The 26,476-nt window shown below is 45.8% G+C and overlaps 1 protein-coding gene across 6 annotated transcripts in view; it reads right to left on the bottom strand.

Annotated features, from left to right (window-relative positions):
• LOC121574062 (actin filament-associated protein 1-like 1) overlaps positions 1–25,857 on the bottom strand; it is a 37,397-nt gene extending 11,540 nt beyond the window's left edge. For 5 of the 6 annotated variants that reach the window (XR_006002138.2, XM_041886628.2, XM_041886630.2 and 2 more), the window contains exon 1: positions 25,701–25,857. Coding sequence is in view for 5 of the 6 variants with exons in the window: in XM_041886628.2 (XP_041742562.2) it covers positions 25,701–25,803 (103 nt within the window). In the remaining variant the exon portion in view is untranslated. Of the gene's footprint in view, positions 1–3,476; positions 3,663–25,700 lie in introns of those variants that run through there. The other variant, XM_041886631.2, reaches the window with a different exon arrangement.
• Between the last annotated feature and the right edge of the window lie 619 nt (positions 25,858–26,476).

The following is a 26,476-nucleotide window of genomic DNA, read 5'->3' as shown; positions in this document are numbered from 1 at the left end:
GAACACACAGGTCAGAGGTCATGTATGAAACAATGAGTGACAATTTCAAGAGATTGTAAAATACAATTACTGAGCAAATCTATCTTCATGGGTCAACGCTGTGCTGACAACAGAAGTGGCTTTGGGAGGAGCTAACCTCAGACATCTGGTTATTTAAACACGGTGGCTGGAAGAACCTAGACAAAATAATAATAATGTGGAGTCTGGCAGATTAATGCAATAAACAGGTATGATAGTCACAAAAGCAGAACCAGTGATTGACAGTCATTGTGCTAACGCTAGTTAGAATTGGCACACGAAACCACCTATAACTTCCTTCATACTAGACACAGAGACATACAAATGGTATCCATGTGTTCATCTAACTCTGTGGAATTAGATGAAGTAACACTTGATGGTCTGAGAGACACTCCCACATTGGGCAAGTCAGGAGTGTTTTTTGGTTGCCCGAAGATTATGCTCACTTGCCCGAAAATGTTAAGTAGCTATTTTCACCTACACACAGGGAAATAAACCAGAAAGACCAGTCTACTGGAATTCTTTGCATCCTGGTTGTTATCAGTAAAAAAAATCACCTGCTCAGGTCACTTGCCCCAGGAAATAAAGCAACCCTTAATGTCAATCCCTGAGAACTTCTCAACAGTGTCCAAAGAAAGGAACTCCACATTTTGGATGACTTTCCACACCTCAATATCAACCTCTCTTTCTGGCATTGCGATAAGGGGGTTCCCAGCACAGCACCCTCAAACCCATGACAGGACCATTTAATTATACAGAAACATCTGTTTATCAGCTACCCTGGTGATCAGTTATTTCTCTCAGTAGATGAGAGGCTTCACATCTCTTATCTTATCTGTAGTGGGGCATTCCTGGAGCTGAGAGGAGACACCAGAACTACAGTACCAGGCACTGGACCTGGGGCTCTCCTGGAGAGGAGCATCACACACACACACACACACACACACACACACACACACACACACACACACACACACACACACACACACACACACACACACACACACACACACACACACACACACACACACACTACTGTGGTAGGGAAGAGACTGAAAAACTCAGTGTGTGTAGACAGTAATCTCAGTAATCTCAAGACCACCTGTTTTTCTTTGAGGTCTCTGGATCTGAGAGATGTTTTTCCTGGTCTAGAGTAATCACTACAATATGGGACTGTTTCTTTTGCTTTACTCCAAAAGGTTGTTGTCTTTATCTCTGCTCATAGCAGATCAAATAACCTGTCGGTTAAAGTGTTTCATTTTTCCGCCCACTGGACCTTCACCATGTCTTACACCAACAAACTGAGTAGCTTCAAAGAGCAGACCTGAAGTGCTTTGTGAGCAGATGCCTTCATGTGGAAACAAATCTAATTGTAAGGTTATGTTAGCACAGTCATGAGCTTTCACAATCCCATTAAAAACTGTCTGCTTTCGTGAATTTCTGCATTACCAGCAGTTACTCCATCATAACACAACAAAACTATTAGGCCTACCTCTGAAACAAGGGCAAACGAGTTCACAACCACTATGATTTCATATGATTTCCCAACCCTCTGAATATAGTCCAGTAAGAGTGTTGTTTAGAAGTGGGGTGCCGTAATGTCTGGGGTGGTCAGAAAGTCAGAGGTTTCCTGGTCAGCTTATTTGAACAGTTGAGGCAACATTCAGGTTATACCACACAGAAAACACAAAAGGAACCAAATTAACATGACAGAACTCCAGCATGTAACAACACCGGATGCAGTCATAAAATTGTCTTTGTCTGTGTGAAGGGCCTAGTAAAAATTGACTGACGAGAATGTTAATGAGATTGACTTGATGGTTTTTATTAGAACTTTAAAACAACAGAAAGGTTTCTTCTATGGAGACAACAAAAGTCTATACAGAGAAACATGGCAGGTATCAAGATGTGAAATAGATATCTCTGTAATAACAAATCAACATCTAAATTAATGAACAAGGAAGCTAAATTAATTGGCCCGATCAAAACATAACTCTGTCTGAAAAGTAGACCGGGTCAGCTATCTGAGATAATTCCTTGAGAAAACGTCCACATATCCTCAGGAAGTGGAGATACAGTGTTCAGTAGGACCTCTCATAAGACTGTACACATGATCTACACACAGACAACTACACTACATGGCCGAAAGTATGTGGACACAACATCTCATTCCAAAATCATGGGCATTTATATGGAGTTGGTCCCCCCTTTGCTGCTATAACAGCATCCACTCTTCTGGGAAGGCATTCCATTAGATGTTGGAACATTGCTGCGGGGACTTGCTTCCATTCAGCCACAAGAGCATTAGTGAGGTCGGACACTGATGTTGGGCGATTAGGCCTGGCTTGCAGTCGGCATTCCAATTCAGCCCAAAAGTGTTCAATGGGGTTGAGGTCAGGGCTCTGTGTAGGCCAGTCAAGTTCTTCCGCACCGATCTTGACAAACCATTTCTGTATAGACCTCGCTTTGTGCACAGGGGCATTGTCATGCTGAAACAGGAAAGGACCCCCAAACTGCTGCCACAAAGTTGGAAGAACAGAATCATCTAGAATGTCATTGTATGCTGTAGTATTCATATTTTGCTTCACTGGAACTAAGGGGCCTAGCCCGAACCATGAAAAACAGCCCCAGACCATTATTCCTCCTCCACCAAACTTAACAGTTGGCACTCTGCATTCGGGCAGGTAGCGTTCTCCTGGCATCCACCAAACTCAGATTCTTCCGTCGGACTGCCAGATGGTGAAGTGTGATTCATCACGCCAGAGAATGTGTTTCCACTGCTTCGGAGTCCAATGGCGGCAAGCTTCAGCTGACACTTGGCATTGCCCATCATGATCTTAGGCTTGTGTGCAGCTCCTCGGCCATGGAAATCCATTTCATGAAGCTCCAGACGAACAGTTCTTGTGCTGATGTTGCTTCCAGAGGCAGTTTGGAACTCGGTAGTGAGTGTGGCAACCGAGGACAGACGATTTTTCCGCACTACGCGCTTCAGCGCTCAGTGGTCCCATTCTATGAGCTTGTGTGGCCTACCACTTCGCAGCTGAGCAGTTGTTGCTCCTAGACGTTTCCACTTCACAATAACAGCACTTACAGTTGACCTGGGCAGCTCTAGCATGGCAGACATTTTACAAACTGACTTGTTGGAAAGGTGGCATCCTATGACGGTGCCACATTGAAAGTCACTGAGCTCTTCAGTATGGGCCATTCTACTGCCAATGTTTGTCTATGGAGATTGCATGGCTGTGTGCTGGGTTTTATACACCTGTCAGCAACAGGTGTGGCTGAAATAGCAGAATCCACTAATTTGAAGGGGTGTCCACATACTTTTAGTGTATCTCGAACTCAAATGTTACAGTCCTGAGAGACTGGGATAAACACAACCCACATAGACCACTGAGGGACAATAGCGGGCTGCCAAGACAGTGTAATGCAAGCATGCAGTCAATTTGGTTACTTACCGGCTTCAACAGCTGAAGAGGAAGAGAAGCCCACCATTTTCCAAATACAGCTCCAGTGAGAATTGCTGTGGTAATCCACACATTAGCTGTGCTTGTCTCTGGGATTGCAGAGCTCTAAACACACAGTTCAGATGAGGTGTCACTCTCATTCACCCTCACCCTCACTCCCTCTCTCCTTCCCTGGTACTGTGGTATATAGTAGGCTGGGCTCAATTCATTGACTCTCCCGCTGTTACACCACACCTCCTTTACTCTCTCTCCCTCCCTCTCTTCCCTCTGGGAAGTGGAACTCCTCAAAGAGAAGTAGAGATTCAAGTTAAAGATGGTGTGTAGACAGTCTACAAACATTCTTTAACGTTCATCTCTACTTCTCTTTGAGGAGTTCTACTTCCCAGGGTCTGGTCTCTTGTGGTGGAAACTCATTCACAAAAAAAGGATGGGGGGGATGATAGTCAAAGCTCAAAGATTTATGAAGTAACTGACTTCTGCTAGAGATTATGTGATGGGGTTATCGATTGGCAATTAAATGAAATGACACTGGGCAATGTCAAAGAAACCACAATGGATGCCTCATTGCATGCATAGTCAGTCAGTAAAAGGTTTCCATCCAACAGGAATAGTGTTGGGTTGGGTTCCTCCCTCCAGAGAGGATATCCGGTGGGGGGTGAGGATGATCCAGGGACCTTGACACTGCTGCCGCTCTCTCTCTATCTGCTCACCACACTGACACACCCTGACAAGTCCTCACGGCTACAGCCGACACACAAGGAAACCATGGTGACCCCAAAAGCCACCGACTGAGCTGAGCCAAATACCTGCCAACGCACTCACAGCAGGACAGCACTTCCTCCATCTCACTAGATTCAACACTCAGACATACCAGAGAGCTTCATATGCATATGAATCAGCATTAACTGCTCCTGTGGTTTCATCTTTAAAAAATACTTGTCCTTTGAGTGTGACTTTAGAGAGACTGTTTGTAAGCTAATGAATGGCTGCTGACTTTTTTCTCTCACAGTAAGCAGATGGAATTTCACTCTAATTTATTGAGAGACGTTTGAAGGACAGCAGATTGTTTCCACAGAGAATGGTTGGTTTCCTTCCCCTTGAAACAAGGAAATGAAGCCAAACAAAATAAGACAAAAAAAATAGCTCTGCTGCTATACAAAAGAGATACGGGTATACGTTTGTGTGTGTGTGTGAAAGAGTGTGTAAGAGAGAGAGAGATCTTTATCTCTCACTAAAGAGAGCGAGAGAGAGAGAGAGTGCATGGATATAGTACAGTCTGTGTGTATGAGGATACACGGATGAGGAAAACGAGACAAAAGGGAGGGGACCGGAAGCAGGCGGTGCAGTAGGATGTGTGTGTTATTGTAGCGGTGCGGAGTGCAATCACAACTCCACGGCCCTGGGTCTCCAGGGGTCCATTGTCTATGTGTGAACCCTACTGCCTGGGCCAGAGAGGGGCCCGCCCACCCTCCCGCCCAGTTTCCGCGCTGCTCGCGTTCCCATGCAACACCCTCAATCCTACACACCTCAGGGAAGTGTTTCAGCCAGCCTGGCAGGTGGACCACGGTGGTGTTACAGTTGGTTTAGTTCAGTCACAGTGCTCAGAGAGGCCTCATCTAGTCACGTTCCCCTGCAGCCACACCCACACAGAGTGATTGAACACTATGACCTTTGACCCCTGCCGTGGTTCTGTGAGTTCAAGTCAACAAAGCCTTGCCTGTCAACTGTCAACACTCCCAGATCACAGAGCTCTCAGCTAAGACCATGAATCCTGACGTGTACTCTCTCCCCTGAGAACTTTATCCAGTATCATCAGAGCTGGCTTACAGTACAAGCAATGCCGAATCAGCCAACTGACCAGCACTGATGCTACCATTAACAAAGACACCGACAGCCTCTTATACTGACAAGTACTTACCAAAGATCTTTGTCCTAATCCAACAGAGCCAAAGAAGACAGCTCCAAGAGGTAGTGACAACCGTAATGTCTCCAGTAATACAACAAAGCTACATCCTACACTGGATAGATCACGAACACAGACAGGGGAGGTTATCCTTAGCCTTCATTCAAGCCCCATGCACTCAGCCTTTCCACACCCTAACAATACACCATTGTCCAGACGAGGGCCAAAATTAACAATGCAGTCTGGTGAGTTCTGGTGCCAGTGGTATGCATAGAAACGCGTGGCTTTCTTTTGCAAATTACTATGAATTAAGAAGCGTATTTCCTAAAACTTCTCAATACTTAACATCATATTAAGGTGTGGGACATTCATTGTGTGACAATAAATAACTAGCAGGTCTATTACACCTCAGCAGCTAGAATTTTTCCATCCACAATTCAACTGTGGGACCATGGTGGCTCTCAATACCAGACAACAGAAAGAGCTGTCCGCTACTACACTTCAGATTGTAGTAGCGAACAGCTCTACAATGAATAATTGGCTGTGTTCACTGCTAAAGTGGATACCTATTCAACTAAAGTGGTAAGTCTGGAGAAGACAGCCAATGCGAGTTTGGAAGGAATAATCCAACTCCTAAAAGAGAAAACGGAATCACTCGAAAATCATTCTCGTAAATTCAGTGTGCTGGTCACTTCCTTCATGAGCATTATTTTCTATGAACTGTTCGGGCAGGAGAAGCTGGGTCCCATGCCACTGATTAACATTGTGCACCACACGGGTCAACTCTGCCGCAGCTCTCGTATGTATGATTGTGCGGATCCACAGCTTTGAAGTCAAGTGGCGAATTGTTCACCTTGCAGCGGAATACGGAAGAGTGACCTATGCAGGGAAGAGGATCAGCATCTACCCAGACCCAGATGCGGCTTCATCCACCACGCGACAAAACTCATCTTGACCTTCCAGAACACAACACACGTTTTCCACTGCCAAATAATCTCAAGACTTCTTCGATAAGCACATCAAACCAAACACACAAGGGGACAAGCCGACAGATGGAACCTCATGACTGGCTCATTATTCAGGTATGCTATCAATGCACAATCATGCAGCCTAGCCTATGGCTATGGCGCTGCCCTCAGCATAAGGCTGTGACGAGGACCCCTCTCATGTACAAGGAGCAATATTACTATTATTGCTGAGCATTGAACTTGTTACAATTATATTGCCTAAGGTCCAGGACACTTACACAGTGATGACACCATGCCAATTAATGAACAATGGACAAAAGATGGATCCTATAGCTATCCTATCTACTCATTTAATTGTAAAGGTCTGAATTGGTTACTTATTTTGTTTAACTTTATTATTATAGAAAATAAAACCAAACATTTGCTGCTTAAGAGATGTCATATGTAAGGCTGCTACTCGCCATTGTGTTACAACCCTGTAATTATAGTACAGGCCAGGGGGAACCAGGGAGGGAGGGCAGGGAAGGGAGGGGGGGGTTTAAAGAGAGGGGCTTCTGGGTGGGGAGCGACCAATGGGTGGGTTTCCCTGTGGGTTCTGCTTTTTATTTTACATCCATAGGCTTATCAACACTAAAGATAACAATTACATTTTAACAATGGCAACACTAGCCTGACAAGCCTTAATATTCCTATCAAATATTCCAGCTGTCTTGATATTCTAGCAAGAAACCATATTGATATAGCAATGTTCCAAGAAACACACCTGCGCCAAAAGGACACACATAGAAACTGGCTACTTTTTCATCAACCCCAAACAAACTAAGGGTGTAATCATAAAGATAGATAAGAAACTCAGAATCACCATCCTTGGTAAAGGCCAAGAAGGCAGAATCACCTTCATTAAATGTATCCATAATGTAAAGAAAATTAATGGTTTGAGAATATTCCAAGATTTGAAAGACACATACACATTACAAGGCAACTCCTTGTTTCTATATTTATGATTTAGGTCAGCTATGCTGGCCTATGGAGTCCCTTGGGAAACCCAACTACCGAACCATCCAATGATGGGATTAATAAATAAATTATCTGGGCTCCCGAAAGGACTGATCTCTATAATATATAAACAACTTTTGAAAAGCTGCCCATCTTAATCTTTTCTTTTTATTGGCCAGTCTGAGATATGGCTTTTTCTTTGCAACTCTAACTAGAAGGCATCAGCATCCCGGAGTCGCCTCTACACTGTTGACGTTGAGACTGGTGTTTTGCGGGTACTATTTAATGAAGCTGCCAGTTGAGGACCTGTGAGGCATTTGTTTCTCAAACTAGACACTCTAACGTATTTGTCCTCTTGCTCAGTTGTGCACCGGGGCCTCCCACTCCTCTTTCTATTCTGGTTAGAGCCAGTTTGCGCTGTTCTGTGAAGGGAGTAGTACACAGCGTTGTACGAGAACTAAGGGGCCCAGCCCGAACCATGAAAAACAGCCCCAGACCATTGTTCCTCCTCCACCAAACTTTACAGTTGGCACAATGCATTCGGGCAGGTAGAGTTCTCCTGGCATCCGCCAAACCCAGATTCGTCTGTCGGACTGCCAGATGGTGAAGCGCGATTCATCACTCCAGAGAACGCGTTTACACTGCTCCAGATTCCAATGGTGGCGAGCTTTACACCACTCCAGCCGACGCTTGGCATTTCACATGGTGATCTTTGTGTGCGGCTGCTCGGCCATGGAAACCCATTTCATGAAGCTCCCGACGAACAGAGGTAGTTTGGAACTCGGTAGTGAGTGTTGCAACCGAGGACAGACGGTTTTTGCACGCAACGTGCTTCAGCACTCGGCAGTCCCATTCTGTGAGCTTGTGTGGCCTACCACTTTGCGGCTGAGCCATTGTTGCTCCTAGACATTTCCACTTCACAATAACAGCACTTACAGTTGACCGGGGCAGCTCTAGCAGGGCAGAAATTTGATGAATAGACTTGTTGGAAAGGTGGCAACCTATGATGGTGCCACGTTGAAAATCACTGAGCTCTTCAGTAAGACCATTCAACTGCCAATGTTTGCCATGTTTGTGTGCTCGATTTTATACACCTGTCAGCAAGGGGTGTGGCTGAAATAGCCAAATGCACTAATTTGAAGAGATGTCCACATACTTTTGTATATACACTGCTCAAAAAAATAAAGGGAACACTTAAACAACACAATGTAACTCCAAGTCAATCACACATCTGTGAAATCAAACTGTCCACTTAGGAAGCAACACTGATTGACAATACATTTCACATGCTGTTGTGCAAATGGAATAGACAACAGGTGGAAATTATAGGCAATTAGCAAGACACCCCCAATAAAGGACTAGTTTTGCAAGTGGTGACCACAGACCACTTCTCAGTTCCTATGCTTCCTGGCTGATGTTTTGGTCACTTTTTAATGATGGTGGTGCTTTCACTCTAGTGGTAGCATGAGATGGAGTCTACAACCCACACAAGTGGCTCAGGTAGTGCAGCTCATCCAGGATGGTACATCAATGCGAGCTGTGGCAAGAAGGTTTGCTGTGTCTGTCAGCGTAGTGTCCAGAGCATGGAGGCGCTACCAGGAGACAGGCCAGTACATCAGGAGACGTGGAGGCCGTAGGAGGGCAACAACCCAGCAGCAGGACTGCTACCTCCACCTTTGTGCAAGGAGGAGCAGGAGGAGCACTGCCAGAGCCCTGCAAAATGACCTCCAGCAGGCCACAAATGTGCATGTGTCTGCTCAAACGGTCAGAAACAGACTCCATGAGGGTGGTATGAGGGCCTGACGTCCACAGGTGGGGGTTGTGCTTACAGCCCAACACCGTGCAGGACGTTTGGCATTTGCCAGAGAACACCAAGATTGGCAAATTCGCCACTGGTGCCTTATGCTCTTCACAGATGAAAGCAGGTTCACACTGAGCACATGTGACAGACGTGACAGAGTCTGGAGACGCCGTGGAGAACGTTCTGCTGCCTGCAACATCCTCCAGCATGACCGGTTTGGCGGTGGGTCAGTCATGGTGTGGGGTGGCATTTCTTTGGGGGGCCGCACAGCCCTCCATGTGCTCACCAGAGGTAGCCTGACTGCCATTAGGTACCGAGATGAGATCCTCAGACCCCTTGTGAGACCATATGCTGGTGCGGTTGGCCCTGGGTTCCTCCTAATGCAAGACAATGCTAGACCTCATGTGGCTGGAGTGTGTCAGTAGTTCCTGCAAGAGGAAGGCATTGATGCTATGGACTGGCCCGCCCGTTCCCCAGACCTGAATCCAATTGAGCACATCTGGGACATCATGTCTCGCTCCATCCACCAACGCCACGTTGCACCACAGACTGTCCAGGAGTTGGCGGATGCTTTAGTCCAGGTCTGGGAGGAGATCCCTCAGGAGACCATCTGCCACCTCATCAGGAGCATGCCCAGGCATTGTAGGGAGGTCATACAGGCATGTGGAGGCCACACACACTACTGAGCCTCATTTTGACTTGTTTTAAGGACATTACATCAAAGTTGGATGAGCCTGTAGTGTGGTTTTCCACTTTAATTTTGAGGGTGACTCCAAATCCATACCTCCATGGGTTGATACATTTGATTTCCATTGATCATTTTTGTGTGATTTTGTTGTCAGCACATTCAACTATGGAAAGAAAAAAGTATTTAATAAGATTATTTCATTCATTCAGATCTAGGATGTGTTATTTTAGTGTTCCCTTTATTTTTTTGAGCAGTGTATATATGTATATACTTTATTGCCTGTCTATGATTTTACCCCTCACACAAAAAAAGACAGGACGACAATGCAGTGTTAGAAACTAGAACAAAAAACGACACAAACATACACACACACACCGTGGCTGATATGTGCAGAGGCGTTGGGTGGCAGCTGTGTGCGGTCCAGAGGCATCCATCGGCATTATGGGTACATGGATATGTCCTGCAGCTGTGATTCCCCGTCTAGGCTGATGCAGCAGCTTCTATCAACCATAACCTTCCTATTCCTATACACTCATCCCTACAACATCCAAAATGCACTTCATCATCACCTTTATCCCATCACCCAATCTTTTACCTCTGCATCGCACAAAAGATCAGCTGATTCTATCTCTGTCTTTGAGTCTTAATGATATCACATTACTGTATGTCTCCTATCTCTCTGTCCAGTAATGTGCTCTCCAGACCAAAGCTTAGTGAGATATATCTGCACACAACAACGGTCTCCAGTATAGCAGAAGAGAGAGCTATGTGAGAGAGCTATGTGGTCTGGTTTGACCTGCCCTGTCCTCCCTACAGTGCACAGCCAAGGATAGGACAGACTCCCTCTGAAGATGCACATCAGCTGTTGCAGGGAGAGACTTGCTGTTCATCACACTCTGTGAAGACTGTGGAGGGATCCACAGAGAGGACCTTTGTGCAACCAGAGCCCGGTCATATGGAGGCCACATGGCCCTCATGGCAGGGAGGGTGTAATTCAATGTTGACAACAACAACAAGTTGGACTTGGTCAATCACAGATCTCAGACAGACAACAGGCCACAGCACTCAGAGGGAGGGGAAGAACAGGACAGCCTTGGAGGATGACATTGGCAACATGTGTTATTACATAGTAATGACACCAGAGCAGTCCTAAGGATTAAAAGGCAATGAGAACAGAAGTGAAGCATTATAAGACACGTTCAGGAGATAAGAGATATCTCCTGAGAACATCCATCTCCCAGAGGAGAAGGTCTAAGCTTCACTACAACAACTGGTCAGTGTGACTGTCTTCAGGAAGTCTACAAAAAATGTTTACTTTGACCGCATCCTCATTGTCAAGAAGCCCCCACCACATTGCAAGAATAACACACCATAGCATGAACATTTTTACCGTCTCAGTTGTTTTTGTGAATGTCTCTATTTAGACTCAGGATGCTGCTCTCCCATTATTTCAACACAATACTGTTTACTGCACATCAACAGGAAGTTTGTGACAATGCTCTGCAGAGGCCAGACCTATTTATCAGCAGCACAGCCATGATAGAAACTACTGGACCCCCTCTGTCCGGAGCCACAGACTGTCCTGCTCCTGCTACACTGACCCCAAGAGAGAATGATTCCCCTAGTATTCCCTCGTCCCCCCTTTTCCTCACAAAACCCTTTTTAGACCCTACTGCCGAAGAACGGAAGAGATACAAGAGTGTGTGTTTACTTGTCTCCTCGGCTAAAGACCCAGTCATGAGACCTCAGTCATGCAGTCATGGGAGTTACATTTGTACATTTGCAGAACAACAACCCCAACAGCCCCATTGAGATGGAGGAATACTGTGAAGTCTAGAAAATGCTGCACACACACATTACGCAGTATAAATGACATACTTGAGAAGTGAACAGTAAGGATGGTTGTCTAATGGGTTTCCTGGGGCGCTTTGTGAGATTTGAGGAGCGAATTCAAATCATTCATAAAATGTCTCAGCTCATTTTTCTCTTTCTCTCCAAACCTCTTAGGGATGTGTGTGCTTGAACAGCTCTCTCTATGTCTCTTATCGTTATTCTACGACCTGCTCGGCTATCCGTGGCACTCTCAGAGGTTAGATGAGGGACAAGTCATGAAAATAAGGTCTCAGTTCAGCAAACTCCCATCTATGACCATGATAAAACCCCCAGCCCAGTCAGAGTATCTCAGCATCCCCTGCCAGGGGCCTTGACCTTGGTCAGCAGACACAGAGTGCCCCTTCATGCATTGGGGGCATGAGTCAAAGTGTGGCGGGCCACTCTCGGACAAAGACCACTTCAGCTCCTACATCCCTGTCCATAATAGCCTATGATTTCACTCTGCCTCTATGTGAGAGCGAGAGAGCGCTGTTGGTCATGCTGGTCTCAGCAGGCATTCCAGTGTGTGAGGCAGACAGTGTTAGGCTGTCAGGCCTTATGAGCAGCAGAAGACTGGGGGCTTTGTCTCTGTGGCCCAGGGTATTTATAGGAGTGTGCCATGTGCACAGCTGGGAGAGGGGTCTTAATCCAGACCCACTCGATGAATCCTCGACGATCTCCACCAAAATACTGTACCTCAAAATATGTACAAGTCTGTCATGAATTGATCTACCAGGTGCAGTGGCTGTTGGTGTATATTATATAAGTAGGACCCAGTTTTTCCCAAGTCAGGTAACATGTTCAGGAGAACAGGGGCCCCAGTATCTGCTGTTACACAGACTGTCATGGTAAGAAACACTCTTTTTCTTTTTTTGTAATTTAGCAGAGGCTCTTATCATTTACATAATTTAGCAGACGCTCTTATCCAGAGCGACTTACAGTTAGCGAGGGCATACATTTTCATACTGGCCCCCCGTGGGAAACGAACCCACAACCCTGGCGTTGCAAGCGCCATGCTCTACCAACTGAGCTACAGGGGAATTCATTGTAGATTCAGAAGGAGATACCTTTTCATACCCCACATAATTCTATACTGTAGCATTCTGCAGCAGAGTAGATCACAATCGGAATACATTCCTAAATCAACAAGCACTATAATGTTTATCCAAAGCCCTCATCCTGTGAGACATCACTTATCCACTTTCGCATCCAAGTTAAATTCAACTCTGCTCCACTTTGATGTGTTTTTACATGCATATGTATTGATGTGTCCCAAGCGAGTATGCACTTCTCTCAGTGCTCAGTGCATAGTTGGAGACTTTGAGTCAAGCTTCTTTTATTTGGACAAGGTTAACATGAATCACATATTTGTTGTAATGGGACTTATGGTGGGAGTTATTGTTTTGTTATTAATGTTTTCCATATGTTAATGACTGGACCTCTCTAAAGGTCTTCCAAAGTGGAACAATAAGCCTTCAGTCCACACCCCTTTACTTTTTCCACATTATGTTGTGTTACAGCCTGAATTTAAAATGGATTAAATTGAGATAATGTCAAAGTGGAATTATGTTTTTAGAAATGTTTACAAATGAATAAAAAAGCCTAAATAAGTTGAGTAGAAATGTGCTTAACAAGTCACATAATCAGTTGCATGGACTCACTCTGTGTGCAATAATAGTGTTTAACATGATTTGTGAATGACTTCCTCATCTCTGTACCCCACATAAAATTATCTGTAAGGTCCCTCAGTCGAGCAGTGAATTTCAAACACAGATTAAACCACAAAGTACAGGGAGGTTTTCCAATGCCTCACAAATAATTGGTAGATGGGTAAAAATGTAAAAGGCAGACATTGAATATCCCATTGAGCACGGTGAAGTTATTAATTACACTTTGGATGGTGTATCAATACACCCAGTCACTACAAATATACAGGTGTCCTTCCTAACTCAGTTGCCAGAAAGGAAGGAAACCGCTCAGGGATTTCACCATGAGGCCAATGGTGACTTTAAAACAGTCACAGTGTGATAAGAAAACTGAGGATAGATCAACAACATTGTAGTTACACCACAATAATAACCTAAATGACAGTGAAAAGAAGGAAGCCTGTACAAAATAAAAATATTCCAAAACATGCATCCTGTTTGCAATAAGGCACTAAAGTAAAACTGCAAAAAATATGGAAAATAAATTAACTTTATGTCCTGAATACAAAGCATTATGTCTGGGGCAAATCCAACACAACACATCACTGAGTACCACTCTTCATATTTTCAATCATGGTGGTGGCTGCATCATGTTATGGGTATGGTTGTCATCGGCAAGGACTAGGGAGTTTTTTAGGATAAAAAATAAACAGAATAGAGCTAAGCACAGGCAAAATCCTAGAGGAAAACCTGGTTCAGTCTGCTTTCCAACAGACACTGGGAGACAAATTCACCTTTCAGCAGGACAATAACCTAAAACACAAGGCCAAATATACACTGGAGTTGCTTACCAAGATAATATTGAATGTTCCTGAGTGGCCTAGTTACAGTTTTGACTTTGTCACGGATTCTGCCGAGGCTGCTCCTCCTCCTTGCTCGGGCAGGCTTCGGCGTTCGTCGTCCCCGGAGTACTAGCTACCACCGTTGGATGTTTCGATGTTTGTTTGGTTTGGTCTGTCTGTTGCACCTGTGTCCGTTTGTGTCTAATTATGTGTCCTATAAGTTTTCTGCTTTGTGTATGTGAGTTTGTGTGTTGTTGTCCGCCTGTCCGTTGATGTCAGAGTTTTGTGCTCATTTAGTTAGTGTTTTACGCACTGCTTGCGTAATCGCTCGCCTCCAGTGTTTGAGGCCCGTTTATTTTTGTATTGTATATTTGACTAGTAAAGTCTGTTTGACTGAGCTTCTGTGTCCTGCGCCTGACTCCGACACCGCATCCACATCAGCCCCATTGACAGACTTAAATCGGCTTTAAATCTATCGCAAGACTTGAAAATGTCTGTCTAGCAATGATCAACAACCAACTTGACAGACCTTGAATAATTTTTTTAAGAATAATGTGCAAATATTGTACAATCCAGGTGTGCAAAGCTCTTAGAGACTTACCCAGAAAGACTCACAGCTGTAATCGCTGCCAAAGGTGATTCTAACATGTATTGACTCAGGGGTGTGAATACTTATGTAAATGAGATATTTCTGGATTTCATTTTCAATAAATTTGAGAAGAAAAAATCTAAAAACATGTTTTCACTTTGTCATTATGGGCTATTGTGTGTAGCTGGGTGAAATGTGTATTTATTTAATCCATTTTGAATTCAATGCTTCTCACAGATGTCCTTTGGGTGGTGGACCATTTTTGATACACATGGGAAACTGTTGAGCGTGAAAAACCCAGCAGAGTTGCAGTTCTTGACACACTCATAGTGTCCAACATCCGATTTGAACCAAACTTCTTCCTACCATTCAGTAAGACATGAGGAATCCAATAAATGCTCAAAAGCCACCCATGGACCCCTCACACCCAACACCAATCCCACCCCAACAACCAGTATACAGTATCAGTTCTCTATGTCTGACAAGTAGTATGGAGCTGCGGCTTGGAGTACTGCTTCTTCATACTATGTAATGTACACAGGGCTGGCTTTACGGGGTAGCAAAGCCGGGCATGTAGCCCCCAGTTAGAATTTGTGCCCCCACGGTTTTGTTTCCCCATAAACATAACAAATGGTATATGAATTACCATGCCCGGTTTTGCCAATATAGCGCCGCTGGGCCTGCCAGTAGCGCAGACTGGGACAGAGGCTATATGCCAGTGTGAGGAGGGAGTGGGGATGTAATAACATAATATTTTGTAGTTAAAATCCCCAAATCCCCAAATGCATTTCTGATTGTGCCCCTAGCCATGTAATGGCATAAGGTACCGCCTTCATTACCTTGTTTACCTTTATTTGGTAAGACAGCGGTACGCAACAATGCATAAAACACTCCACATTGGCGAAAACAAGGCACACGGGTGAATATATCGGCGATACAAAATACAATATAGCTCCACCGAGGGGGAAATGAACCAGGTGTGTGTAATAAACAAGACAAAACAAATGGAATGATGAGAGCGGCAGTGGCTAGAAGGCCGGTGACGACGAACGGCGAAGCCTGCCCGAACAAGGAGAGGAGGCAACTTCGGAGGAAGTCGTGACAGTAACCCCCCTTTGACGCGCAGCTCCAGCAGCGCGCCGACACCAGCCTCGGGGACGGCCAGGAGGACGCGGAGCAGTGCGAGCCGGATGGCGACGGTGGAAATCCCTCAACAGGGAGGGATCGAGGACATCCCTCAACGGGACCCAGCACCGTTCCTCCGGACCGTACCCCTCCCACTCCACGAGGTACTGAAGGCCCCCCACCCGACGCCTCTAATCCAGGATGGAACAGATGGAGTACGCCGGGGCCCCCTCGATGTCCAGAGGGGGCGGAGGGACCTCCCGCACCTCAGACTCCTGGAGTGGACCAGCCACCACTGGCCTGAGGAGAGATACGTGAAACAAGGGGTTAATACGGTAATCAGGAGGGAGTACCTATACGTAACCTCGTTGACTCTCCTCAGGGCTTTAAACGGCCCCACAAACCGCGGGCTCAGCTTCCGGCATGCGGAGGGGCAGATTCCGGGTCGAGATCCAGAATCACAGTACAAAGACCGGGGCCTCACTACGGTGGCGGTCAGCGTTGGCTTTCTGACGACGCACGGCGCACTGGAGGTGGACATGGGCAGCATTCCACGTCTCCTCCACACGCCGAAACCAGTCATCCACCGCAGGAGCTTCGGTCTGGCTCTGATGCTACGGTGCCAGGACCGGCTGATAACCTAAAACACATTGAAATGGCGATAGGTTAGTGTTCTGGGCAAATTCGGCCCATGGCAAGAACACAGACCACTCCCCCGGCCGGTCCTGGCAGTAGGACCGCAGGAACCTACCCACATCCTGATTCACCCGTTCCACCTGCCCATTAGACTCGGGGTGAAACCCAGAGGTCAGGCTGACCGAGACCCCCAGACGTTCCATGAACGCCTTCCAGACCCTGGACGTAAACTGGGGACCCCGGTCAGACACTATGTCCTCTGGCACCCCGTAGTGCCAGTAGACGTAAGTAAATAGGGCTTCCGCAGTTTGCAGGGCTGTGGGGAGACCGGTGCAGAGGAAAGTGGTGGCAGGCATTAGAAATGTGGTCCACAACGACCAGGATGGTGGTGTTACCCTGAGAGTGGGGAAGATCAGTGAGGAAATCAATTGACAAGTGGGACCATGGCCATTGTGGAACTGGTAAGGGATGTAACTTACCCGCTGGGAGGTGCCTAGGTAGCTTACTCTGGACGCACACCAAGCAGGAGGAGACATACACCCTCACGTCCTTAGCCAAGGTAGGCCACCAGTACTTCCCAATCAGGCAGCGCACTGTACGGCCGATACCTGGGTGACCAGAGGGAGACGTGTGTGCCCAATAGATAAGACGATCACGGACAAGAGACGGCACGTACCGCAGCCCAGTTGGGCATTGAGGTGGAGATGGATCTTTGCGTAATGCCCGCTCTATGTCCGCATCCACCACCCACACTACTGGGGCCACAATGCAGGAGGCTGTGAGTATGGGGGTGTTGTCTATTGGCTTCTACTTTGTTTCGAGTCTGCCTTCACGTTCTTAGTACCTAGTATGTATGACAACGTGAAATCAAACCGGGTGAAGAACAAGGCCCCCCTGGCCTGGCGAGGGTTCAGCCTCCTCGCTGCCCCGATGGACTCCAGGTTACGGTGGTCAGTCCAGATGAGGAAAGGGTGTTTTGCCCCCTCGAGCCAGTGCCTCCGCGCGGTCAGAGCTCTGACAACAGCCAACAGCTCCCGATCACCAATGTCGTAGTTCTGCTCCGCCGGGCTGAGCTTTTTAGAGAAGAAGGCACAGGGGCGGTAGGACAGCGCCTATCCCTACCTCGGACGCATCCACCTCCACTACGAACGGTAATGATGGATCGGGATGGGCCAGTACTGGGGCTGAGGTAAACAGAGCCCTCAGGTTACTGAAAGCCCTGTCAGCCTCAGCAGACCAGCGGAGCCGGGATGGCCCACCCTTCAACAGAGAGGTGATGGGAGCTGCGACCTTGCCAAAGCCCCGGATAAACCTCAGATAGTAATTGGTAAAGCCAATAAAGTGCTGCACCTCCTTTACCGTGGTTGGAGTCGGACAATTACACACGGCTGAAATGCGGTCTCCCTCCATCTCCACACCTGAGGTGGTGATGTGGTATCCGAGGAAGGAGACGGACTGTTGGAAGAACAGACACTTTTCTGCCTTGGCATATAGGTCATGCTCCAACAGTCGGTCCAGTACTCTGCGAACCAGGGACACATGCTCGGCCCGCATAGCGGAATACACCAGAATGTCATCAATGTAGACCACCACACCGCGACCAAGCATGTCCCGAAACACCTCGTTCACAAAGGACTGGAAGACTGATGGAGCATTCATCAACCAGTACGGCATCACCAGGTATTCATAATGCCCCGTGGTTGTGCTGAATGCTGTCTTCCACTCGTACCCTTCCCGGACACGCACCAGGTTGTACGCACTCCGGAGATCTAATTACGTGAAGAAGCGCACCCCATGCATTGATTCGATAACAGAGGAGACGAAGGGTAGAAGGTAACTATAGCGAATGGTAGTTTGATTAAGTGCCCGGTAATCAATGCAAGGGCGCAGACCTCCGTCTTTCTTCTTCACAAAAAACAAATTCGAGGAGGTGGGCGAGGTGGAGAGCCGTTTGAACCCCTGGCGCAAGGACTCCGAGACGTATGTCTCCATAGCCTCCGTTTCAGCCTGCGACAGGGTATAGACATGACTCCTGGGAGGCACAGCATCTAACCGGAGGTTTATCACGCAATCCCCCGCCCAATGGGGTGGTAATTTGGTCGCGTGCGTTTTGGAAAACGCGTGCGCCAAGTCGAGGTATTCGGGAGGGGGAATGCGCACGGTGGAGGTAGTGTCTGGACACCAACGGCAACAACTAGACACCTGCCATGACACTCTCGCGACCACCCCGTGAGAACCCTCTGTGGCCATGAAAAGGTGGGGTTGTGTAGTGCGAGCCAGGGAAGACCCAACACAACAGGCAAATCAGGGGACTCAATAATAAAAAAGGTGATTTGCTCCCTATGGGTCTCCTGCATAATCATCGTGACTGGTGCTGTAACCTCCCTAACGTAACCTGACCCTAACGGTCGACTGTCAAGTGTTTTGATGGGCAATGGAATGTGTAGGGGAACCAATGTGATACATAGACTATTAGCTAAAGACCTGTCCATGAAGTTCCCAGCTGCACCTGAATCGACCAGCGTCTTACACTGGGGACTACAGTGTAATCAGGGAAGGTGACGTGTATGGTGAAGTGCGCAGCAGAGTGCTCTGAACGAGTGTGGGTTTGCTCTACCTGGAGTGATGCGAGAGTGCCCTGCCTGCCGCCTCCAGACCCAGAAGAACTGCAGCAGAATGTCCTCTCTTGCCACAAGGGTAACACTGGAGCTGTCGTCCTTCGTTCTCCCGGATCGCTGCACCACCCAGCTCCATCGGAACGTAATCCGGGTTGAAGGGGGGTGAAACGGGCAGGGCCCTTCCAGGACGTCCTCTTGAAGCCAGCAGGTTGTCCAACCGGATGGCCATGTCCACCAGCTAGTTGAAAGTTAATGTTGTATACTGGCAGGCTAGCCCTTCGGACGTCCTCTCGTGGGCTGCACCGGAAACGTTCGATGAGGGCCCGCTCGTTCCACTCGGACCCAGCCGCTAGAGTTCTAAACTCCAGGGCAAAGTCCTGCGCGGTCCTCGTCCCCTGCCTCAGATGGACCAGCCGCTCGCCCGCCTCTCTTCCTTCGGGAGGGTGATCGTAGACTGCCCGGAAGAGGCAAGCAAACTCCCTGTAGTTGTCCAACGTGTCTCCTCCTTCACTCCAGACCGCGTTGGCCCACTCCAGGGCGAGGAGACGAGGGCGGACACCTTTTCCCGCTCCGATGGAGCCGGGCTGATCTTAGAAAAATAGAGGTCCAGCTGCAGGAGGAATCCCTGGCAGCAGGCAACTGTCCCGTCATACTCGCTCGGTCGGGATAGGTGAATCCCTCTGGGTGCTGGGGTGTGGGTGGCTGGATCCGGTTTCTCAGCTGGTCTTGAAGTATCGGGTCCTCTCCTCTCCAGGCGTTGGACGACCTGGAGACCCCGATCCATCGCTTCGCCCAAGATGACTAGCATGTAGGAATGCTCCCGGACCCGCTCCACGATTCCAGGCATATTCCCGTCTCCTGCTGACTCCATGCTGTTGGGTGTGTGATTCTGTGGCGGGTGATTTGGACAGAGTCAGGCGCAGGAGGGTAAATCACAGAATAAATGGTTTATTTGGTAAGACAGCGGTAAGCAGCAATGCGTAAAACACTCCAGTGCGGTAATACGGTGCACTGGAGAAAACAAGGCACACGGGTGAATATCCCGGCAATACAAAATACAGTATAGCTCCACCGAGCTATAGTAACCTCCACAATAAACAATCACACACAAAGACAGGGGGGGCAGAGGGAAAACTTATACAGGTACTAATGAGGGGATATGAACCAGGTGTGTGTAATAAACGAGACAAAACAAATGGAATGATGAGATGAGGAGCGGCAGTGGCTAGAAGTCCGGTGATGACAAACGCCGAAGCCTGCCCGAACAAGGAAGCCTGCCCAGCTTTGGAGGAAGTCGTGACAGTCAAGACCGATGCCGAGCTCACTGAGCACCCTGTTAGCCCGACCACCGAGGTTGAGGAGCCTAGCAGCAAATGCAATACCCGCCCATCCCCCACGTTGCCTGCTGATCAACAAGATCGAGAATAGCCATGGCCTAGCACCAGCAGCACGAGAGTAACATCACACAAGCACCTGGACCTCCGTTACCCCACCCACTAGCACCTGACGACCTCGGTGATGAGGATCCAGCACAGGTTTGTTTTGACACTTACCCGAGCTGCATTTTCAGCGGGAGAAAGCGGGCCTTTTGTTGCACCTGGTTCAAGGTCTGCATTTGGTTGTGTTGCACGCTATGTCGTCTGAGGAGGCGATAGAGGACTTCAATGTGAGATTTGTGTGAGATTTGAGGCCACAGGCTTATTGAAAGCAGTGACAGAGCCGAGTTTTAAGGTTATACAGTATCTAACATGACTCACAAAATCCTGGGGCTCCTCGACTCTCCTAACAAGTTCCTGCAGTCTGAAGCTACTGATCTGCACACCGGTGTCAAACTTGTCCGCAGTACGTATGGGTGCGTTGAAAAACTGCGATGTGATGTTGAATTCGAAAAGCTTTCGGAGGCATGCCAGGAGGGAGGAAACGAGCACACCAGCTCCAACCAAACAATGGAGACTCATGAGTAAAACTCTGCAAGAGTATCTAGTTGAAAGCACAGTGGGTCAGGATGATGATGGAGAAGAGAGGAAGTGTAAACTACTGTTTTTCAGCACTTTGGATGTCGTGCTGGGCGAAATGTCATCACGATTTAGCGAAGGAAATAGTCAACTTGTGGAAGCTCTGTGTGCCATGGATCCCGAGTCTTCTAAATGGTAAGCTACAACCTTTATGGCCATGGCCGCCATGCCAGAATTATTAATTAATTGGTTTTCCCTCATGCAAGCCTGGTTGTTTGGCAGATTTTTGAATGTAATGTATAGTTACTTTAGGACTTTATTTTTTACTTCTATGCATGTTAGATTTATCTGTGATTCTTAATGTCATTGCTTGCTTTTGTGGCTCTAATTAGTAATTGATAGATATACAGCTTTGCATTATTTTATGAGTATACGGACAATGACCATTGTAGCCTATTGGTTGTGCTCTAAGGTGAGCCCTGGTGCAGTGCTCCTATTGTCCTCGCTGTCCACTTCGATGGTGCTGAAATTGGCAGCGCATCATCCTTTCATCGTGCTGACTGGCTGTAGCCTTCTGTCCATGGGCCTGAATAGATGGTTACGGTGTGTGCGGTTTTAATGAGCGCATCTTGGGCTCCCAGTCTTCGTGGGGCTTCTCTTCAACATCGCATGCTTTCTTGTGTGCAAAATGACAGTTGTTGTGTATATGGCTGCATTTCAGATAGGCCTATATTTTTGCACATTTTGTATGTCGCAGTTGTATAGGACCAATACCGTGTATAGCCTTCTAAAGGAAGTAGGTAAACGTTCACTCTGTTATCATTAATTTGCATTACACTCAGTCATTGTGTGATAGGCTACTGTAAAAACGATGAAAACGACACAGACTACTTTTTCGCCCCCTTCCTGCTCTCTTGCTATAGTGTGTGTGTGTTGCTCTCTGAATGGGCATGTATTATTATTTGCAGCAGAGTCAAATTGGCTACTGTCATGTATGATATTTCACATCAGCTATGAATATAGAATATGCACTTAGTTTGATTTAGTTTGCTTTTCTGAAACTCTCCCACCTGGAGAAGCGGCTTGGCTTACTGTAGGTTACGCTCATTGCGTAGTGTCACAAATTCAACAGAAATGTATCCTATAGTTCTAATTATAGAAGTTAAAGCTATGAAGCGTGTAAGACTCTTTGATAGCCTAGTGGTGGCGGTGCTCATCCTGTCGAGCTGATCTGTGCGTGTTGGTAGACGCAAATTATGTGTAGTCCTACTTGCAGCTACTGATGCTTTTCAGATACACTTGTATGTGTTAGTGGGGTGCATATCTTTCTTGTGTTATTATATAAAACAACGGTTGTTGATGTGTACGGCTACATTTAAGATATATTTTTGTACATTTGAACCTTGTTTTATTAGGGCTCTAAAGCAATACTAGTTGTGCCCCCCCCCATCCCCCCCATGGATTTTAAATGCCCCATCAGGCATGTCATCCTGGAGCCGGGCCTGAATGTACAGATGTAGGATCTTAATCTGAGCCAGTTTGCTACAGCAGGAAAATAATTCTGCAGCAACAGGAAATGTGAATTATTATGTGGATTTTAATTAATGGAATTTTTTGTAGGGGTTGATACATTTTTCGTTAGGGCAAATCAAGTCTGACATTTTACAGTAGAAATTACAAACTTTAGAAGCCTTTTTGAACCTCGAATACACCATAAATTGACATTTCCCACTGTGCAGGAAAATTCCTGCAACAACAGGATGATCAAATTAAGATATGGCATCTGTATTCCCTGTGAATCTGGTGATGTTTTTTTCCCTGTCCAGAGACATTTTTCATTAAAGTCGCTTGCCTTATTTCCTGTTAAACCATGTTAAAGTACCAGGTTTTGCCCTTTTTTCAAGTTTTCTGGTCTCTTGTGTTTATTATTATTTATAAATTAATCACAAAAAATGTTTTGGTGCATTTTGGGTAGACAACCAATAGCTTTTGCTCATGGTGAAAATGTATTGTGTGGTCATCTTCACAAATCAAGCCAGTCCTCCATGAAAGCAATTCAATTTGTACTTCTCTTAGCAACCTAACGCTTCCACCCGACTCTCCTTGAATAGTCCAACAAATGGTATCTCTGTGGTGCAATGCTCATATGAAGACTTTTCCTAAAATCCCAAAACTTTAATGGCGAAATGGGCTGGTGACAAAAATTGTGAAAACCCTAATAAAATAATACAATTATAAACCATTGCATGGCAGTCATACGTTTTTCAATAAAAATATGAGAAAACATCTCTATATGTAGTGTGATTAGTGTGTCACGCCCTGGCTCTGGGGACTCTTAAATTTGAGCCAGGGTGTGGATTTGCTATGTTTAGTTTTTCTATGTTTTTGTTCTAGATCGTTTGATCTATGTTGGCCAGGGTGGCTCCCAATCAGAGGCAGCTGTAGCTCGTTGTCTCTGATTGGGGACCATACTTAGGCAGCCTGTTTTGCACTAGTCTTTGTGGGATCTTGATCCGTAAAGGTTTGTTGTGTATTAACCTCAGGACTTCACGTATCGTTTGTTGTTTTTGTCGTTAAGTACGTTAAATAAAAGTACGTACGCTTATCACGCTGCGCCTTGGTCCGTGTCTTCAGTCAACGATCGTGACATAGTGACATTTACCATTAAACCCAACCCAATATTATTACCATTGAAAAACATTACAGTGTGTGTTTGGGTCTTTTACCATAGAAGACCATTAGAGACCATAACATTGAAACCATTAGAACTGCTGTAGCCTAATGGTTTGCTTCTTCACCAGGAATGGTCTAACTAATCAATACCTTTTTTAAGAGAATAAACCACACACACACACACACACACACACACACAGGGGCCGTTTCCTGGATACAGTTTTTTCTAAGAGAAGAAAAACCAGAATTGCTTTCATGGAGGACATCACGAGATTCACAGGGAATACATTACATAGTATGAAGAAGCAATACTCCAAGCCGCAGCTCCATACTACTTGTCAGACATAGAGAACTGATACTATATACTGGTTGTTGGGGTGGGATTGGCGGGGGTGTGGGGTGCCTTTGGGTGGCTTTTGATCATTTTATTGGATTCCTCATGTCTTACTCAATGGTAGGAAGAAGTTTGGTCCAAATCGGATGTTTGGTACTATATTCATTGAATATTATATGAATCCTATAAATGAAAATGGTCAACTTGGGTGCAAACAATTAGCTTAATTTCTCAGAGATCAAATTATATTTCAACAAAATAATGTTTCAGGAATGCTAATATTATCTGTTTCTCACTATAGAAACGATTTCAGCACAATCTGAGACGTGGAAGTCGAAATCCTATTTCTTTTGCTTTTTGAGGTGGAACGACCCTGTGGGAACAGAATGTGGGTCAAGACTAAAGGCTCAAATACAAATGTGCAAAGACAGTACAGGGAATGTACTGTAGCTATAACATACCATAGCAAAGCACATTAGATATGCAATATGTAGGTCACTGAGCAATGCGTGTCTTTGTGCTACGGCTGCCTATTTTGTGAATGAGGCATTAAGAGGGAAAGAAATCATAATAATAATTTCCATTCAGTTTAGGATATAGTATGCATGTAAACACACACACACACACACACACAGGCATGCTCACACACACTCATGCACACACGCACACACACACACACACACACACACACACACACACACACACACAGTGGCTAGAAACAAACAGCATACATAGTAATGAGTGTTTTTTCCTGGTGTTTGTTGGGGCACAAGACGAACTGACTTCCTGGATGCGGAGTGAGGTAGTTAGTTTTCACCCCAGTCAAAAATAGTAATCCCAGCATCCTGGCCTTCAACTAGCAGAGCACAGAGGACAGGAGGTAGTGAGAGGAAGGGAAAGACTAGGAAACACTGATAGAGGTCAAGGTCCATGACAATGATGCAGAGTAGGGGGAGAGGTGGACAGGATTCATTATAACACAGAAAAAAATATACAACTGTTTTCTACTAACTAGTCACCATGTTCTATTCAAATTATTTTAAAACTGGATCAAGAAGTAATACATTTGTATCTACATGGAGATAATAATATTGTATTATTATGCATAGGCTATTTGAAACTGCAATTTATTTTATTAGAATTTATTGTTTTCTAGTCATTAACAAAATTCTGCAAGTCCTCTGATAAAAATAAATTTACATTTAGGAAATAAATAATTAATTTCTCCCTCCACCACAAAATACAGTGTATTGCGATGCGCAGAGAAGAAGCAGAGGCAAGCCAACACAGCGCGCTTCCACATCACATACTCCAGCTCAGCTTCCTCTGTTAGCGTCAGATTGCATCACCCGCTGAATGAATCCGTGTTCAACTCACACAGCATCTATGAACCGACTTAACTTTACTGCGATATGACATAGCCTAAATCAGACTCATCTATTATGGCTATTATGTCAGTAACAGAGAGATAGGGAGAGAGATATGTCCAAACTTTCCTTCAATAGTTACCAATACTAGTTTTCGCTATTCATTGCATGCCATTATGGTAGAAATAGGACTGTTACTTACAGTTATCGCTACTGGTCTCCATGTGTGTTTTCCAAGACGGTTTTTCTTTGACATTCATTGATTTTGCCCAAGTTTGCGCTGCAGTACACGACGTGTCACCCATGTGTGGCGTAAAGTGACACACAGAAATGAGGCAAAGCTGCGAGTTCACCTCATCTGCTCGCGCTCACAGACACCTAAGCGAATATACAGCGAATCCTATTGGCTACTGTGGTACTACACATGATGACATCACCATTGCACAATCAACACAGACATTTATTAACATGTAAACTGCATTTATTTAAATACAATATGTACATAATTTATTGGGCAGTAGTTCTGGCAGGGAAATAAATAATAAGCAGATTACTTTGTACAGTTACAAAATGAAAACATAAATGTAAAAGTTGCCCAAAGCTTTTATAATTAATGTCGATTAAAAGATGAGATTGTGAATTCTGGAAGTACTGTTTGTACATTATTGACAGTATTGTTAGTATTGTAAATGTCTATGATATCTTGTGACACACACACACACACAGACACTAATCAATAAAACAAACAGCCATTACAAAGATGGCAGTAAGAGTAGTTATACTAGATGACTGCTAGTCAGCATGACTAATATTACAGTCTGATAAAGGCAGTGCTCCATACACTAACAATCAGAACTATTATTTCCTCTGACACACAGCCTCATAACAGACCATTCAAATAAAACTGAAAAGAAAAGGGACAGTTTTGCATGTATATAATGTACCAACAATATTGGATAATCTATTGGATAACTATGA

The sequence above is a fragment of the Coregonus clupeaformis genome, chromosome 9 (genome assembly GCF_020615455.1).
Source record: "Coregonus clupeaformis isolate EN_2021a chromosome 9, ASM2061545v1, whole genome shotgun sequence".
NCBI lineage: Eukaryota > Metazoa > Chordata > Actinopteri > Salmoniformes > Salmonidae > Coregonus > Coregonus clupeaformis.
This window is presented reverse-complemented; position numbering and strand designations above follow the sequence as displayed.